Consider the following 18,006-nt stretch of genomic DNA (forward strand, 5'->3'; position numbering starts at 1 on the left):
CGTTTACCTTTGGCTCAGGTCATGTTCCCAGGGTCCTGGGATCAAGCCCCACATCGGGCTCTGTGCTCAGCCCAGAGTCTGTGTCTCCCTCTCCCTCAGCCCCTCCTCCCTACTTGTGTACATTCTCTCTCTCTCTCTCCCCCAAATAAATAAACAAAATCTTAAAAAAAAAAATAGTAGCCTAGATTTAAAAAGCTAAAGAGGTCATAATGTTAAGTGAAATAAGACAGAGAAAGATAAATGCTATATGATCTCCCCTATACGTGCAATCTAAAAAATATGTATTAAAAAAAAAAAAGCTCACAGATACAGAGAACAGACTGGTAATTGCCAGAGGTGGGGGGGGTAGGGGATAGGAGAAATGACTGAATTGTTTCCTGGGTTTATTTTAGTTTAAATAAATTGAAATAAATAAATACATAAATAGCTAAAGAGATTTTTTAATTGAATACAAGATCAATGAATCAACAATTTATGGTTCCTCTACCAACACTTTCAAATAACTTGTTCAATAGTAAATATATATATATTTTATATTTATTATTATATGTTATATATATTATATATAACATATATAATATTGTTATATATTGTTATATATTATATATGTTATATATTATATATATAAGTATATAAATAAATATAAATAAATAGTAAATATTACAGGAGAAAGAATGTAATAGAGCTACTATATTCTGCCAAGGCCACATCTGGAAGGAGGGTGAGTTCTAGATGTTAGATTTTAGGAACATTGAAAAATTGGAGACTTTCCAAAGCAGAGGAAGCAAAACGAAGGATCTATAGGCTATATCATATAAGGAGCAGATGATGAAACTAGACCTACTGAGCTGAAAAGAAAATATTCATTGGAGAGAGGATACAAGAGCAGGTTAAGGGCTGAATATTTAAAGAGTTGTCATATACACACAAAAAGAGGTGTGTGGATTAATTCAATTAATTAATCCCAGAAGATTAATTCTGGCAGAGCTCAAGAGGGCTGATGAATAGAAATGTAAATTTAAGCTCAGGACTAAAAAAACAAACTTTATTTTTAGAGTTTAGTTATATTGATTTCAAAAAGTGAAAGTTGTTCATCATCACTAGAAATGACACCAGGAATTATTATCACTGGATATATAATTATAAAGTCCAAAGTGTATTTGCATACATGTGTCAATGTGAGATTCTTGGAATTCATGCTCAGTAACTTGTTTATAATCTAAGAAGTTAATCAATTAAAACTGAAATGGAAGCCAAACCTCCCCAAAAGTCTGAATCTCCATTTTGAAATCCTTTTGATGTGAGGTCACATCTATGAACTGAAGCCACAGAGTTAGAACTATAGCTTCAAATGTTCAAGAGAGTGACCTAACACACAGTCAACTGCTACTGGTACCTCTCAAACAGAAAATAGGCATGTATATTCCAACAAGCTGATCATAAAGAAAAAAATCATGTTAAGAGCCTTAAGACATAACAGTCTGTCATGGCAAAGGTTGAAATATTACCGAAGTGAATATTTGCCTCCAGTGACTTATGTATGGCACTGCCACTGTGAGAAGCCTCTTTTTCATTTTTGTTTTAATATCATTGATTATTCAGACTTCTGAAGAAAAATAATCTCAACATTAAATACAGCATTTTACTAAGATACTGAAAAATACTCTCCAGTCACAAAATTAGGACTAATATTTTATAGAGATTACCTTACACCAAAGATAATTTTTAAAATCAGAAATTGAAAACATACATCCATGGTATTTCTTTCACTATTAAAATTAATCTATTCACATTCTGAAATATAGAAATCAACCTAAAAATAGTTTAAGGTCAAATATTGCAAAGTTGTACAACAAACCAGCCTGAAGGAAAAAAAATGCTTATTTTTGTTCCATGCAAATCAGTAAAATCTTGTAATACTATAAATGAGATTAATTTCCTCTGCCTACCTTCTGGAGGATCTACTGATGATCAGCAAAATGGCCATAACAGGGGAAACAAGTACAAAAAGAGAGGAGACAAAATGATAAGTGGAAAGAGGAAATGATAGAAAGAGAGAAATTAAGGGTCCAAAAAAAAAAAAACCCATTAACATGAAAAAATTCAACATTGTTATTTTTAAAACAGCATCTATCAGAAGAAAATATTTATTATTTTAGAAAAACTCCTTTGCTTTCTATTTCTTCTTATATTTTAGGTATCATAGTATCTTTTCCCCTCCTAGCATATCTTTTTTTCAGGTTTTCACAAAACCTTCCATAAACTTTTTACTTATAATCACTAAACCAACCAAAAAAAAAAAAAAAACTTATTTACCTCCCACACTTTGAAGGACTGAAAACATTTAATCACTAAGGAACAATGAAATCAATATTCGTAGAACTTAATTTCTTTCAAATAAAAGATTTATAGACAGAAAACAAACATCCCAACTTTCTGTGTTATGATACAAAAAAAGTTTGCCACTGCTTTGTCTAAAAGGTATGACAAAAACATATTAAAATTAATATGTTTAAAAATATTAGTGTGTTTATATGGTTTATAACAAGTTATGCATACAAAAATGAGATATGCCTATAGTTTCTAGGAAGGCATCTTAGAACATCAACGAAATGCCAGAATGTAGGAAAGATAGAAAGTACCTGTGTACCTCCGACAGAGAGGAATCACTTTCATCAGACCTACAGTGAAAGAGTTAGAATTATGAGGAGAAAGAACACAGAGGTCAATAGGTAAAGACACTGAGATTGAACTGAAAACCAACAGTATGAATAATAGAAATATAGCAAACATTTCCTTTATAGTGAATGCCCTGCTTTTCTATTTGCACTGAATATCTGCAAATTCAATGTACAGCTACATCTAGTAACATATTTTATTCTTATGTTTTCTACTAAGACTTTGAGGCAAAATTTTCTATTACTGATCTACAGAAAACCTATCAATCCTCACTTCTAACGTTTGGGCCCTGAAGAGGAAATATAGCAAGTAAGTAAAATACATCACTTCAATATTCTTCCTATTTATTTTGATTAGTACTAGAAATTTTTTCTCATTTAAACAGCTATTAATGAATTTTGTCCATCTTGATAATTACTTTGGATTTAGATTCTAATGTTTGCATGCAAAGCAAATTACCCAAAAAGCAATAACCTTTGATTTTAATTTATCTCAAAAACATGGAGGTCTCCTGATGAGGGAATCTCTCAGTAATACAGGACTTTAGTAGGATTTTAAAAATAGGTGAGCCACTCCTATCAGTCCTACCCTGAAACCTCCAAGACTGGCAGTAAGTCTGGTTATCGTGAAAATCTATCAATTTGTTGCTTGGGAAAGAGAACAGAGTGAATGCTGACATGGAATATAACCAGAAACAATGTGTGGGATCTGCTTCTAGCTGAGATGTTCTATTATCAAAAAAGAGTACGAAAGAAAAATGATTCAAAAGGTAGGTGAGTCTTTGAAAGTGTAGTCAGTTATTCTGAGTTTTAGCGTATAGAGATGATGACAGAGTCAAATTATTGGTGGCTTATAAAATATGTCTCTGGAAAATATAAAACTATGACTAGGATTGTCAAGATTATCAAGACTGACAGAAAATGTTATGCCTGTGAATGTAAGGCAGACAAAATTTAATAATTCTTCATATCATTAGTGAAAACAGACTTCTCAAGGACATTCCTAATGTTCTACTCTTTTCTCAATTAAATGGGAGCTCTGACTTAACAATGTTAAAAGTTGTTTTTCAATAACACATGATATTTATCTATCTAGATCATTTTAAAGGACATGTCATCTACTGATTAAACTATATTAAAATCTAATCAAGAAATTTATCCATAAATTAGGCAGATTAAAAATTCTTTCAAAATGTGTGCTTCTCTAAGTCTATAGAGCCATCTAGCATGATCTCAAGACGCCAGACAGATCTTAAACAGCATTCTATAAATCTCAGAAGTTGTTGATCTACACGGTGAGATTATAGCATAGAAAACAAGTAACAGGGATGGGAGACTGGATATGAAGTACATACATCCACAATGTTACATTCAAAATCAAAGCAGGTAAGTCAGAGTTAATAAATATCTTACAGCAGCATTGTTAGTATTGAATTCTTGCAAGAGAGATTCTGGCTCAATGTGGGAATGCTTTTTCACTTCAAATTTAATGCAAATTGTATTTCCCACACCCCTCTAACTTCTCTTCCTCCACAACCCACCTTCAGTCCTAACCCCCTCCACCTATAAAGGAACTGTCTTTTATTATTTTTTTTATTACTAAAGTTTTGTGATAGATTTGTGTCAAACAACCAAATGGTAACATGTTACACATATGACAATGGTCTTTGTAAACTGTTATGTGCATGGAAGGTAAAATAATTTGCCTCTTTTCAACTCACGCTATACGGATTAGAGGCTTTTGTGGGCTCCGAGAAGCTGAAGAATCCCAAGAAATGTAAATTTCAAGTGGCCTCAAAGATATTTCAATTCTAATTTACTTAGAAAAGAAAAGGCAAGACAAATGCTGAAAGTATAGCAGTGCAAATCTACAACAGGGAATAATGTTCAGCAGGAAAACAATTTTCTCTCATCTTTTCTATATGGTTCATTTCCCATTGGAAAAACATAATCAAATATGACAAGAGTTCACAAGTCAGACTTCATCTCCCACACAAAGAGATGGCTAAATGTTTTCTACCATATTGAAAGGCTCAGAATACTTAATAAACAGAGGGGCTCTTTTCCATAAAGACTTACTTATCCTGCTGAACGGATGTGTTTCCCTGAGAAACAGTAAGACGGCTAAAAACATTCAGTTCATTACGGGGCCGGCTTGGTGGGGAAGAAGGAGGTGAAAGACTAGCCTCTGAGGTTCCAGAATCTGAGCTACAAGAAAAAAAGAGCATTAAAATAGGTGGCTTTAATTGGTTATGATTTGTTAGGAATGTTGTAAGAAACATGCTTTTTTAAAAAAGCTTTTCATTAGAGAATTCCTTCCATCGTTCCTCTCTTCCCTTTTTTGTAAGATAAAATACACTCTGAACAGGGGCACCTGGGTGGCTCAGTCAGTTAAGGGGCTGCCTTCGGTTCAGGTCATGATCCCAGGGTCCTGGGATCAAGCCCCGCATTGGGCTCCCTGCTCGGCGGAGAGCCTGCTTCTCCCTCTCCCTCTGTCTGCTGCTCTGCCTACTTGTGCTCTCTCTATCTCTGTTAAATAAATAAAAAATCTTTAAAAAAAAAAATACACTCTGAACAATTTAACTAAAAAAAAAAAACAAACCTTTTTCACTGGATTTTGTTACGTTGCCCACAAGATGGCACTAAAGAAAATGTTTGGTCTGCTGAAATCTAAAGTCATTACAAATAAAGCAAGCCAAATTTATTTTAGAGTTAAAACCAAGCTACTCACTTGACAGATGGGGAAAGAGAGCCAGAGTGTTTAAGAGCGATTTGCTTTTTCAACGATTCACTTACTTTTATTTTTATATTACTTATTTGCTCCATCCCCTACCTCCCAGTTATCCTTGAGACATTCAATCCAGTAGAAACAGGCAAATTACATCTTTCGATACAGGAAGCAAGGATGATTAGAAGGATAATTTCCATGATATTCAAGTCAGCCAAACCAGTGTTCAAAGTAGAGTGTGTTGGCACAGGGGAGGGGATGGTATAAGACTGTCCACTTGGGTACAGAAAATATATGAAAACTCCTTTTTATGTTTATTTTTATGTTAAAAAATTTGCTCTACTAATATTTAAATGTAGCCTGGCACTGATACTCTCCCTCAAGACCATGTCACAGTTCTACCCGTCACATGCAGCACCTCAGGTGACCTGAGGGAGGAGTGGGTGAGCCATGGGGTAGAGAGGTGACAGGGGCTCTCACCCCCTTCATTCAACTCTCCACACGTTGTGATATTGCAATTTACAAATGCCCATTTAAGTGGATCATCAGATTATACTACGTACTGTTAAGTAAATAACGCTCACAAAACAAAGTTCCTAAAAGATTTCAGCAAAACACAATTTAAACATAAAAGAACAGCAAGAGAATGGCACAACTAACACACCCTATGACTAACACTATTTCTGTCAGCTACTTTAAAGAGGTAAAGTCAGTGGAAGTTTCATCAGTCAAAATCAATTTCAAATTTTTCTAGAAGACTATGTGAAATACAGATTCACTAACCTTCATCTCAACTGTATATGAACTTTTACAATGATATGCACAAATAATTGAAAAATAAATAAGAGTACAGAAATCGGGGCAAGCGTTCAAATATTTTTACAGGTTTGTGTGTGACCAAGAAACATTTAGCCGAGCCAACAGCTGACTTGACTGTCCTGATTAGCCAATCAGTCATAACCATAGAGCCAGCCTACATTTGGAAAATAACTTCACCATTGTCCTTTAGCATTTAAGTGCAACAGACATTTTATGCAATCCAGTCGATAAAAAGGATGAGTCACTTACTGTTTTTGTTCCTTGGACTTTGATTTTTCTGCTTTTTCATATGCTTTTCTCCTGGTTATAGGGGAAGGCTCTGGTAGTTTCTTTTCTGATAGAGATGACTGTCTGGAACTAAAATAGAAAAAAGACTCTTTAATCATCAAATTTTAAATATATACATACAACTTTGTTTGGCAGATATTCAATCTAAAATTTTTAATAGATTAATAACCGGAACTTGAGAAAGTATTACTTGGGAACAAAAAACAAAACTAGGATAGGAATATATTATATGAGTAATTAGTTGATGGAAGCCTGACACCTATATATTTAACTTGTAAATTGGCAATCTTATTAAATATATGAAACCTATTATTTTTGAATATAAATATCAATCCTATATTGCCAAATAGTTCAAATCATTTATTTGAAACATAAATGATTACGTTGATTAGAACTGTTTCAGTTGAAAAAAAGGTGTCTTTATAGTCTTACAAGAACAAAAATATTAGAATATCAGAATATGAAAAACAATGAGATTTAATGAATTAATTTGAAGACAGAGTCAAAAACAGACACACAAATAACACAATAATTTTACCTAACTAGTATTTAGATATTAGTAGCTATATAAATTTTAGTAATAAAGACATTCTTATTATAAACTTTAAATGTTGGATAGTGCCTATGTAATCAACAATTTAAAACCATTATTTTTGCGTATGGTGGTAAATTCTTCTAATTTTTCTAATCAAAATTAGAAAAAATATCTTTTGCTATTTTTTTTGCTGTTGTTGGCTAGTTATATTAATAAGAAAACACACTAAGGAATTAGAAAGCAATATTACCAGAATGGGCTTACATGATTCCTATTTGAAAGTGAAAGCTAAATATTTAAACTTCATGTGCCTGACTTTCTAATCAAAACAAATCACATTTCAAAAATCCTCAACAAGTTAAATCATGGGGGCCACCTGAGTAAATTATTTTACATCATGCAGTAAGTCATGCAATAATGACTTATTAAGAGTTACCACACCAACCATGTCTATCTCTTAAATTTTTACAGGATGACACAAGCACCTGAATTTACGAAAACCTGAAAACAGATCCTGTGAAGTGATAGAGTCTAAAACATATATTTTATAATCTGTCAAAAAGGATACACTTTAAAAATGAAAAAAAGCGGGGGAGGGCAAAAAGAAGGTATTACCTGAATCTGGTTTCCAAGCCATAGATTTAGTCTTGAAGTTCCAAAAGTCTCAACTCAAATCTGTTCCTAAAATCTAGTCTGTTTATATCACTACCTCCACCAAAAGCATTTCTTCAACAGTCATCTTATCAAAAAAGCACTGAAGCCATTAGCTATACTGGTTAGCAATCTCTATTAGCAAATCCAATAGTTAATTTAGTTAATTACATAGGCCACATCAAGCACATGCAAGAAAGTTGCCATCATTAAAATTAAATTTGGATCGAAAGGTAGCAGATGGGCTTACTGAATGGAAGATGACAGAAATATTTTCATGAAATGAAGGAAGTTTTAAAAAAGCTTAAAAAAAAGGGAGTTATGGGAAACAGATACTCAGAGGGGGAAAATTTGTTATATTTTATTATTTGCAGAGTCATGTAGTATGTGCCATTTTTTGGCAATATTCCTCAATATTTCTCAGTGCAGTAATGTATTCATTCCATAAATCATTTGCTAGATCATATGTGAGGGTTACTTGAAGAAAATGTCATTAAAAATCTTTACCAGTGAATAACTGATCTGATATATAATCTGATATAATTATCAAAACACACAAAGACACATAGCATATACAAACATACCAGCTTGGGTAGAGAAATCTTTGTCCTCAAGACAGTAGTGAAAATTCTAAATAAGTTTTGTTTTGAACAGAATGTCTTTTGTTCATATTATCATAAATGGGAGAGAGAATATTCCCTCCTTCAAATCTTTAATAATACCAATAAAAATATCTTGTGCATTTATCCCAGATATGCAATGCAATGTGCTTCAAGGCAAAAAATTAGGAAAGCTTAAAATGATTAAGTTTGTAATTGATATTTCTTTTTCTTTATAGGGTTAGCAAAGGTTTGCTATCCTGACCAGACTCTTAGAATGAGGACATACATTAATTTAGAGCAAATTTGAGACTTTAAAGCTTCTGTTTTCTATAATGGTTTTATTGACATAACTACCTGAGATCCTAAATAAATTTTGTCTGTAATTCATAACTCAGCCTTTGTGAAAATTATAACCCTTAAAAATGACCTTTAAACTTAGAAACAACCAATGCAATTGAACAGAGAATATCTCATCTTAAATGATTTCAAATGTCAAAAAAATTAGAGGAGATAATACCTAACAGAAATTCCTTTGAAAACCAGATATCTTATTTACATAATTTTTAAAAATAGAAGTAAGAAATTAGCAACATGCACATAAAAAATTAAAAAAGAAAGAAAACGAAAAAGAAAAGCCAAAAGAAAGGAAGTTAGTGTAGCTGGGCCAGACTTACATGCTGCCTATCTTAGAAGGGAAGCCAGATGGGGGAGGGAGCTCTTTTTCCCTAGCAGAAGTACCACTTGTCTCTGTATTCATTCCAATCTCTTGCCCTTCTGCAACAGGTGTAAGAGGGCCAGGCAAGGAGGCATCTCCTGTACTAGTATCTGAGGCTAGTTCACTGCTATCTGCATACAGCAATTCCATTTGAGTGGTGGTTCTCCTTCGGGCCTAGTCAGAGAATGGAAGGAAAAGCAATCAGGAGCAAACTTCTGCAGAGATGATTAGGGAATAGAGATTTAATATTAGTTTGAAATAGGTAAAAACATTGAGCATGTCATTTCCTAGCAAGTGTGTCAAACATAGCATGTAAGATAGTGACAAGCCAGAGCTATAGCCAGATAAGACCTTTAGAGGCCATAATAACAGCCAACATTTTATATTGTACTTACTGTATGCCAGGCATTGTTCAAACACCTTATTATATTAGCATGTACTATCATTATCCCAATTCACAAATGAGGAAACTAAGGCACAGAGAAGCTAAGTAATTGACCCAAAATCACACAACTGGTAAGTGGCAAAGCCAGATTCAAAAACAAGCAATTTGCCACCCTGCCACTCATGGGCAGCTCCCTCAACACAGAATTTTTTTAAAAAATGAAAGAAGAAAGAAATTAAACCAAAAGTTAACTGCAGGGAAGCTCAACTAAATTCTGATTTTTCTTATGTTTAAATGCTTTTTTTAATATCACTTTTAAATTTTATTTTAATATCGCTTTTTAAATCTGCTTCTCAGTTTTTGGGGCCTTGTCCTCCTGATGCCTTGGCTGTGTTTTTAACCTGCCTGCTAGGTAATTCAACACCAGCCTGCACCAGCTCTCAGCAGCACGGTGAGGCAGGGGAAGGTTATTTTCCTAGAATCTAAACTCACTACACACATTCCTTACCTTACTCTTGAAAACTGACTACCCTGTTGTTGCTCAGTTGTTATTATCACTAAGGTATTAAAGGATAAGCAAGGTATTTATCAGATTATAAGCCTCTAAAGAGCAAACACCCTGTTTTATTCAACTTTATATCCCCTATACTCAGCATAGTGCTGGTACATACCTATTTAACATATACAGTCAACTTTATTTTTTCAGTGATGAAAAATAGATGATATGAGCTCCTTTCAGGTATCTCTGCAATTCAAAAGGAGTAGTAGGTAGCACCTCAGAAAATTTCTGGGAAAAGGAAAGCCCTCCGACCAGTTTTTTACCTGGTCAGTTCTCCTCACTGCCAACAGACCAAGGCAGAGAGGAATCATGTTCTTAGGAATCCCTAAGTACAGTGGTTCCTTCAGGAGATTACTTTTAGGGCCCAACTTCACACCTCTCTGGCAGCCCAGCAGGGCATGAATAACTAGGCTTTCACGGGGCCTAAAAGACATTCAGGACCTTAACAGATTCTCTCCTCCACTTAAGATCGGATCCAAACCATACTAGGATGTTTTCTTTGAGTTTGGGTAACTTCTGTTTAGTCACTCAGAAAAATAAAACACAAACCACATGTTGCAAGGATCATACATAGAGCCTGGCAACATTTTTTTTGGGGGGGGGATTGGTTTGACCAGTGTTTTAAAGATCAGGAAATCCTACATAAAAATCTATATTTAAGGCTTCTTTGGAAAAAACAGAATATCTAGAAGTCTCAGGCTTATATTCCTCATGACAAAAATGAGCGAGAGTTAAGTGGTGGTTATTTGCTTAGAAGAGGCATGTCCTCTTCAGGTAATCATGACTCCTACTCATTATTTTACAGCTAGCCAAATTATTCATTTATATTACCTGACTGTTCACTACGGGCCTTCAATCTGTCCGATTTCATTTGCACAGTGTTATTCTTTCAGGTTCTGATTCTTTCCTTTCATTTATCAAATATTTACTAAGCACTACAAGAATTCTTTGTTTTTAAACATCTTAAGATAATGGTTAGTTAATTCATCCACTATCAAATGCTACCAACTCTCAATCTGAAACGTACTATGTGTATCTTACACATTTAACAGCATGTGTCGCCGATATTTTTTTAAACCTTACAAATACGCATTATAGCCTCATTGCTTTTTAATACAACATGATGATTAAGAGTTGGCTTATCATTCAAACCACCTCAGGATACTAGTGTAACAAAATAAATATGAAACACTATGACATACTAGAATGTTAAAACTTCAAAAGTTTCCTGTTAATTTAAAAATTTTGCAAATTCATGCTGTTTGCCACTACACGGTCTACAATCTCCTATATTATTAGGAAACTTAGGTGACTTTAATAAATTAGCACATTACTTCCTTAATGGGTAATAAAACTTTTAGGAAAAACATGGAGAAAAAAAGAATTGGTCTCCACCATCATATCTTCTCTAGTAGAAAAAGTGCAATAATGTGCTAAAGCACAAGTTCCGCGAAGCAGAAATGTTTCAATATAATTTTTCCCAAAGGAGAATATGGTAATATAGAACTAAATTTCTTACACATGGGAGCTCTGGTAAAAGTATGCCAATTTGCTAACCTACTAAGGGTCTGAAACCTATGTGTGTGTTTGTTTATTTCTTTATTTTTGAGAGAGAGAGCGTGCAAGCGTGGGGAGATGGGGAGAGGAGGTGGAGAGGCAGAAGGAGAGAGAGAATGTTAAGCAGGCTCCACACCCAGCACAGAGCCAGGCACAGGGCTCGATCTCATGACCCTGAGATCATGACCTGAGCCAAAATCAACAGTTGAACACTTAACCAGCTGAGCCACCCAGGCACCCCTGAAACCTATGTGTTTAATAGTGATAACAAAAAACAGTGGGAAAGGATGCTTACCTGCTATTTTCAATTCTCCTTACCTTGCTTTTAGGTTTCACTTCACCACAAAGTTTCATAAGGTCTGAAGATAGTGTGCTATACACAAATAAATAATTAACCACAGATTAAAGGGGAACTTATAGAAAACTGTATGTCTTCTATGCTTATAACTATAGAAAACATCTTACATGTCTATGGGTAAGAAAAGACAATACTTAAAATCAAAATGAACTAATTAAAAAATAATTCATTTTCTTTCTTTAAATATCCTGGTAAATTTTATTTTAAAAATTTGTGGTGGTTAAATATGGCTTAATTTGGTTTCCATAATACTGTTTTTAGTGCTATTCACTTAGCCATAAAATTCAAATCAGTTGTTTTATGGTAATTGTTTGAAGCAACAAGATAAAAGTATTTAAAATATTACAGAAACAAGTAAAATCTATTAAGTTTCTAAAGGCTCTCTTACCTTCCTTCTGATCCTGGGCTGTTTAAAGGTACGTCTTCATCAGTACTATCCTCTACATTTTCTAAAAAAAAAAAATGTCCAAAACCTAAGTATTATCCACATGTCATAATTTGAATGATTGAAATCTCCATGCCATAATCAACATCAGCCCAACGTCTCAATATAGGCAGTTTGGTTTTAGTTACTGAATCTGACTAGAAATGTAGAAAAATATTTCTAAGAAACCCCTCTGATTATGTGTCCTAAAATGAGAAAAAGTGTTCAAAATAAGAAAAATCACAAGTTCGAATCATAAAACATAGAAGAACGACATTCATAGGATGGAAAAGAGATATGTATTTATCAGAGTATGTGTAATTGTATATATTTTTCAGAGTATGTATTTATCCCACACCATCCAAACATATGAAAAACCACTGAGTAAAATATAAGATTAAAATAAATGTTGCACGAGCTCCCTTGAATGTATTAAGCCAATTTCAAAAACTACGTAAGTGTAAACATACATGCTATATTTTAATCAGTATGCCGACTTACTTAGTTTCCTTTATTTTTATTCTTGTTTTCAAGTAGAGAGTAAGAGTGTGTGCGTGTGTGAAGGTATTCAGAAGTTACACACCAGCATGCAGCTCATTCACACGTACATAAAAGACAAAAACAATACGTTTGCATGCAACGGTTTTGTAACTGAATACAAGTAAAATCACCACTATTTCAGAACAACTGTAACAGACTAGTAAAAGAGAGGAGGAAAAAGCAAACAAGGAAACTAGTAGGAAGTCAATAAATCAAAGAGCCATTGAAAGTAAACTATGTAAAATGTCAGTGAGCCCATAACATAGGTGCAGGTTTTTAAAACATACACATTTTATTATAAAACCAACCCACAAAAGTAACATTATAAATTACATATATTAATGAAAATTATGTATGATTCATCCCCTTTCAACTTTTAATTTTATACATGTGGATTGTGGACAACTAATTCCTTTCTCTGATGCTCCCTTTCTTCTTCACTGGTTAGCAGATACTTTGTTAGAAATTCAGTAATGCTTGATATGTGATAGTATTATCTAAAATGGAGCCCATCTAGGACCCATTCAAAGGGAATTTATTTTCTGAAGTGAAGAAAATGGTGGTCTTGAAGGCAATGTGTATCTGAAAGCCCAGCACTGGAGGGAGGCTCAAGAACTTACTTCACAGACAGGATAACTGAGTGAAGGTGACTGCCTTAGTTAATAATAGAGAACATGAGGTTATAAAGAAATGACAAACTAGTCTCTATTTCCCCATGTATAAAAGCGGGCTAAGATTGGCTAGTATTTTTCTTGTAGAAACCAGTTAGTATGAAACCAGTTAGTATGTTAAACATCATGTGAGTGCTTAGTAAAAACTTAACTCCTGCTGAAGCATGTATGGTTAATTAGAGATAATTACGGTTTGACATAACCAAACTGGCAAAAGGGTAGAGGCCCCCCATGCAGAAAGTCACCAGATCAAACTCCTCTTCAGGACTGAGCTTGGTCTGAGCACTATAGTCTTCTGGGCAACCAGTCACACCATCAGCCCACTGTTGTACTCCTAACTTTGAGAACACACATCCAGGCCACTGCCAACTTCGTTTCTCATCACCACAGAATTAAAGCTAAAGGCAGAGACTTGCAACTCCCGGATGCCTTAAAGTTCATCTTTATCAGTTAAATTTGCACAGTCTCACTTCACTGGAAGTTAACCAAGCATTTTTAAGTCTTTAAGTTATTTAAAAAAAAGTCATAAAAATAGTATATAGAAAAGGGTTAACATAGCAGCCTAAAGACCACTATCCTAAGAAAGGCCCTGCTTGCAAAGTTGGACTTTGTCTGGCATCTGGAAACTTGACTCGCAGAGTGTCCCCAGTCACTAGTCAACTACTGAAGGTACTTGAAGGTACTTAGAATGTTTGTGCAAACGATACGGTCTATGCTAAACTCCTAGGAGTCTTGAATCCTGGTACATACTACATAGATGGTATGTATGTGACCAGTCCCCAGGAAATACTTCAGGTTCTAAGTGTATGGACTTCCCTGGGCATAAACGTTGTACACATGCTGCTGCATTTTCATTCCAGAGGGAAAGGAACATTCTGTGTTAACTCCCCAGGAGAGAGCATAGGGAAAAGCAGACCTGGATTCCTCTAGGCTACATCTGTGTTTTTTTTACCCTTATGATCCAGCTGTGTATCCTTCCTACACTGCTCTCATGAATCTTTGCCATGAATACAACCATATGCTGAGCCCCACGAGTCTTCATAGCAAGTCTCTGAAGATAGAGATGATCTTAGGGACCCTAACACAGTTAGGGAAAAAAGAAAAGGATAATAAAAATGTTCTTCAAAGGCTATAAAAGTACACACACATTAACAAGGCCTACCCTCTAACCTTATGTTCCATCATTCTAGGCCATGTACTTGTTGCTCAGGGCACCAACCTGCCTGAAGGCCCCATGCACACAATACTGTGACTGAGTCTCTGCATTTTAGTTTAGTCATTGCCTGGAGTGACTCCTCTCTGTCCCCCTTTCACCTTGTCTTTTGCCTAGCTAACTCTTTTTCTTCTTTTGTGTTGCTCAAATGTCACGTCCTCCAAAAAGCTTTTATCAACTCCTCCCTTCCTACTGGCTGGCCCCACTCTGTGTTCCTATAACTCCCTATATATATCTCAATCACTGCCCTCAATGAATGTATCATACTCTGTTCATGGTCTGTCACCCTCTGCAAGGAATCAAGTCGAAGAGGGCAAGATTTTGTGTCTTATTTGAATCCCAGCACTCAGCCCAAGGCTTGAGGTAAAATTGGAGTTCAGTACAGTTCTCTGGCTTCTGAGGACTTAACTTCCATTTTTTTTCCCTCCAAGCACCTCTAGGCTAGATTATGGCCCCCTCTAGAGCACAGATTTCAGTCACAGAGACAGGTTACATCAGCTGAATGGGTTTCCACTCTGGGCTTCGGACCCTTTTTCAGCCAAAGATAAATGAAAGTTGTTTGAAAGTTATGAAAAAGTAGCACTGCCCATCAAATTAGCAGTTGAATGTCTTCTGCACAAAAGGACATTAAGAAGGACATTTGCATTTTCTTCCAAGTTAAAAGAGACAATGAACTTAAGCAAGGATTTACTTATTACTAGAGGTTGGGCCGCAAAGAACAAAGACAAGGAGTAGGAGAGGGAGGGGGGAAGAACAGGAAGAAAGGAAACGTGGAATATCAAAAATTCTAGTTATAATCCAGGAATTTGGGCAATCTGGATTAGGAAATAACCAATCCTGCTTTTTTTCCCTGTACTTGTTATAGCTTGAGCAGATTAAAAGTAGTAGCTTTTCCATACCCTAAATTATGCAGTGGATCTCAAGGAAATACTACGTTGAGATTAACATGTGATATAAACATCTAAAAAAAATCAAATAGCTCATGTGTTTTATTTGTGTAACAGCTTACTTAAAACAAATTTAGATGTATAGATTGTGTTTATTCTAATGACACAGACAGGTAAGTACATTTACTCTTTCAGTTACAGTCCTTTCCTTTAAGTATAAAAACTTTGGGCAGCTGTGTACTTAGAAAAAGAAAAGTTCAGATGAGAATTTGAAATAATTTTAATTAAATAAAAACTGTTCCAACATAATCATTCAGAAAAATGGCAACTAATAAAATTGCCCTGATATACCTGGTCCTTCATGTGTATAATCACTATGAGGATTGGGTGTAGTTGATGTGAATGTTGTAATGACAAGAGAAAGAGGTTGAAAATTTGTATACATGGTGATCTCTAAAGCCCATTCTAATCTGAAAATATTATAATTATAAAGATTGTTTCAATCTGTTCATATAAAATGCTCTGAAGTTTTATTCAATTTATAATGTTAAAATGTATGTTGAATTTTACAAAAATTAAGAATAGCTGAGAATCTACAAAATATATACCAAAGATATATGCTAAGGACAGTTAATTATGAGGTTAAAACAACAGATGCAAGTTAACAGATATACTTAAAAATTAAAAAGAAATGTGTACTCCATTTTTTTCCTATAAGAAAGAGAAAGAAGGGCTTATGAAACTGGAGCCACAGCTGGAGGTCAAAAAATAAAAGAGAAAATTAACTAAAGCCTACTTCTTTAAATATCTAATAGTTTTTAAATCAAGAATGTATAGGAAAGACAAAAGACTTAGTATGTTTGTGATCATGGATACATTTCAAAAAAGATCATGCAAAAACCAGTTGGCTGCCAATAAAAATTTTAAACATAAGATGTACCACAATTAGTGTACATGAACAATTAGTAATTCATGCAGCTGTAGGGTACACAGAAAGCTAAACATACTTACCTAAAGGTATGCTATCTAGATCTGTGTAAATAACAGCAAAAAGGAAACAAAAAGCAATACTCCAATCAAAACAGATCCAATGTTAAGAATTCCCACATAAAACAAGATTATGTACCATTTATAAGATATGTAGAATAGATGCCATAGAAAACATTATTTTTCAAGGCAGTTAGATATGCAGAGTAAAGTAATGAAACTTGGTTAATGTTTTAAATAACCAATTCAGAAACTTGGTTGACCCACAAAAACTAATTGCTTATTAAGGTTAAATAAGCCTTTTTAAGTTGGTAATCGTTTCTTGGAATGACAATAATTACATCCCCCCAAATTTATACATGCAAATTAAAGAAGAAATAATTATTAAAAGCATAAGTAAATATAGCATCTATTCAGTCAAGCAATAGGGGAAAGAGGTATAGTATAGCATTCTCGAAGAGCAAAGCTACCATGCAATTCATTTAACTGAAATTTAGTCCAAATTACCTTGTAAAGCATGCCCTAGTAAAGCATCTAGCTCAGGATTTAATTCTGCTTTCTCTTTCAACATATGGAATAGGAGCTGGTTTTGTGTAGCACTGGTTATTTCAGTTTGTTTAAGCCGACCTTCAAGTACTTTAATTTGAGCCTCTTTCTGGGCAGCCTGAAGACCCTGTAATTAGACAGAAACATAACAACAACACCAACAATTATCTTAAGTCATACAAAACAGAATCTACTTAAAGATCTGTATCAAACAGCAAATGTATATAATACGTGGACTTTGAAATCAGATAGACCTTGATTCATCAAAGCTCCTCCACTTACTGGCCTGGTGACCTTGAGCTAATTACCTTATCTTCCTGATTCAGTCTCCTTGTATGTATAATGATAGGAATGATACCTACTTCCTAGCACACTGTAAAGATTAAGTGGGAGAACATAAAATAAAGGGTCTAGCACAGTCCCAAAGTGGTAAAAAAAAAAAAAAAAAAGGTGACTCCGAAATCATTATCACCTTCAACAATTAGGTATAAGTTTCCTACAGGTGACAGGTTAATAATACATTTACATTCAAAGAGGAGGGAAGTGCCACTGTATTTTTTTTCCTTTCTGATTTTCTTTTGAGCTGTAAAGAATCAATATAGGGGCGCCTGGATGGTTCAGTCGTTAAGGGTCTGCCTTCAGCTCAGGGATTGATCCCCGCATTGGGCTCCCTGCTCCGCCGGAAGCCTGCTTCTCCCTCTGCCACTCCCCTTGCTTGTGTTCCCTCTCTCGCTATGTCTCTCTCTGTCAAATAAATAAATAAAATGTTTAAAAGAAAAAACTTCTTTAAAAAAATAATCAATATTAAACCAAAGTTATGATACCAAATTTGTTTGCACCCCAAGAGATTTTCCTTTTCATTT

The 18,006-nt window shown here is 34.5% G+C and overlaps 1 protein-coding gene across 1 annotated transcript in view; it reads right to left on the reverse strand.

Annotated features, from left to right (window-relative positions):
- KIF21A (kinesin family member 21A) overlaps window positions 1-18,006 on the reverse strand; it is a 117,056-nt gene that overhangs the window by 20,634 nt on the left and 78,416 nt on the right. Inside the window, exons 23-31 of the mRNA XM_088025578.1 lie at window positions 17,105-17,270; window positions 16,622-16,642; window positions 12,264-12,324; window positions 11,836-11,890; window positions 8,976-9,190; window positions 6,475-6,582; window positions 4,758-4,886; window positions 2,643-2,681; window positions 1,950-1,964 (exon numbers count right to left, since the gene is read on the reverse strand). Coding sequence (XP_087881704.1) covers window positions 1,950-1,964; window positions 2,643-2,681; window positions 4,758-4,886; window positions 6,475-6,582; window positions 8,976-9,190; window positions 11,836-11,890; window positions 12,264-12,324; window positions 16,622-16,642; window positions 17,105-17,270 — 809 coding nt within the window. The remainder of the gene's footprint in view (window positions 1-1,949; window positions 1,965-2,642; window positions 2,682-4,757; window positions 4,887-6,474; window positions 6,583-8,975; window positions 9,191-11,835; window positions 11,891-12,263; window positions 12,325-16,621; window positions 16,643-17,104; window positions 17,271-18,006) is intronic.

Source organism: Eumetopias jubatus, unplaced genomic scaffold (assembly GCF_037043125.1).
Source record: "Eumetopias jubatus isolate StellerSeaLion01/CBP00866 unplaced genomic scaffold, mEumJub1_p1.0 scaffold_8, whole genome shotgun sequence".
NCBI classification, from domain to species: domain Eukaryota; kingdom Metazoa; phylum Chordata; class Mammalia; order Carnivora; family Otariidae; genus Eumetopias; species Eumetopias jubatus.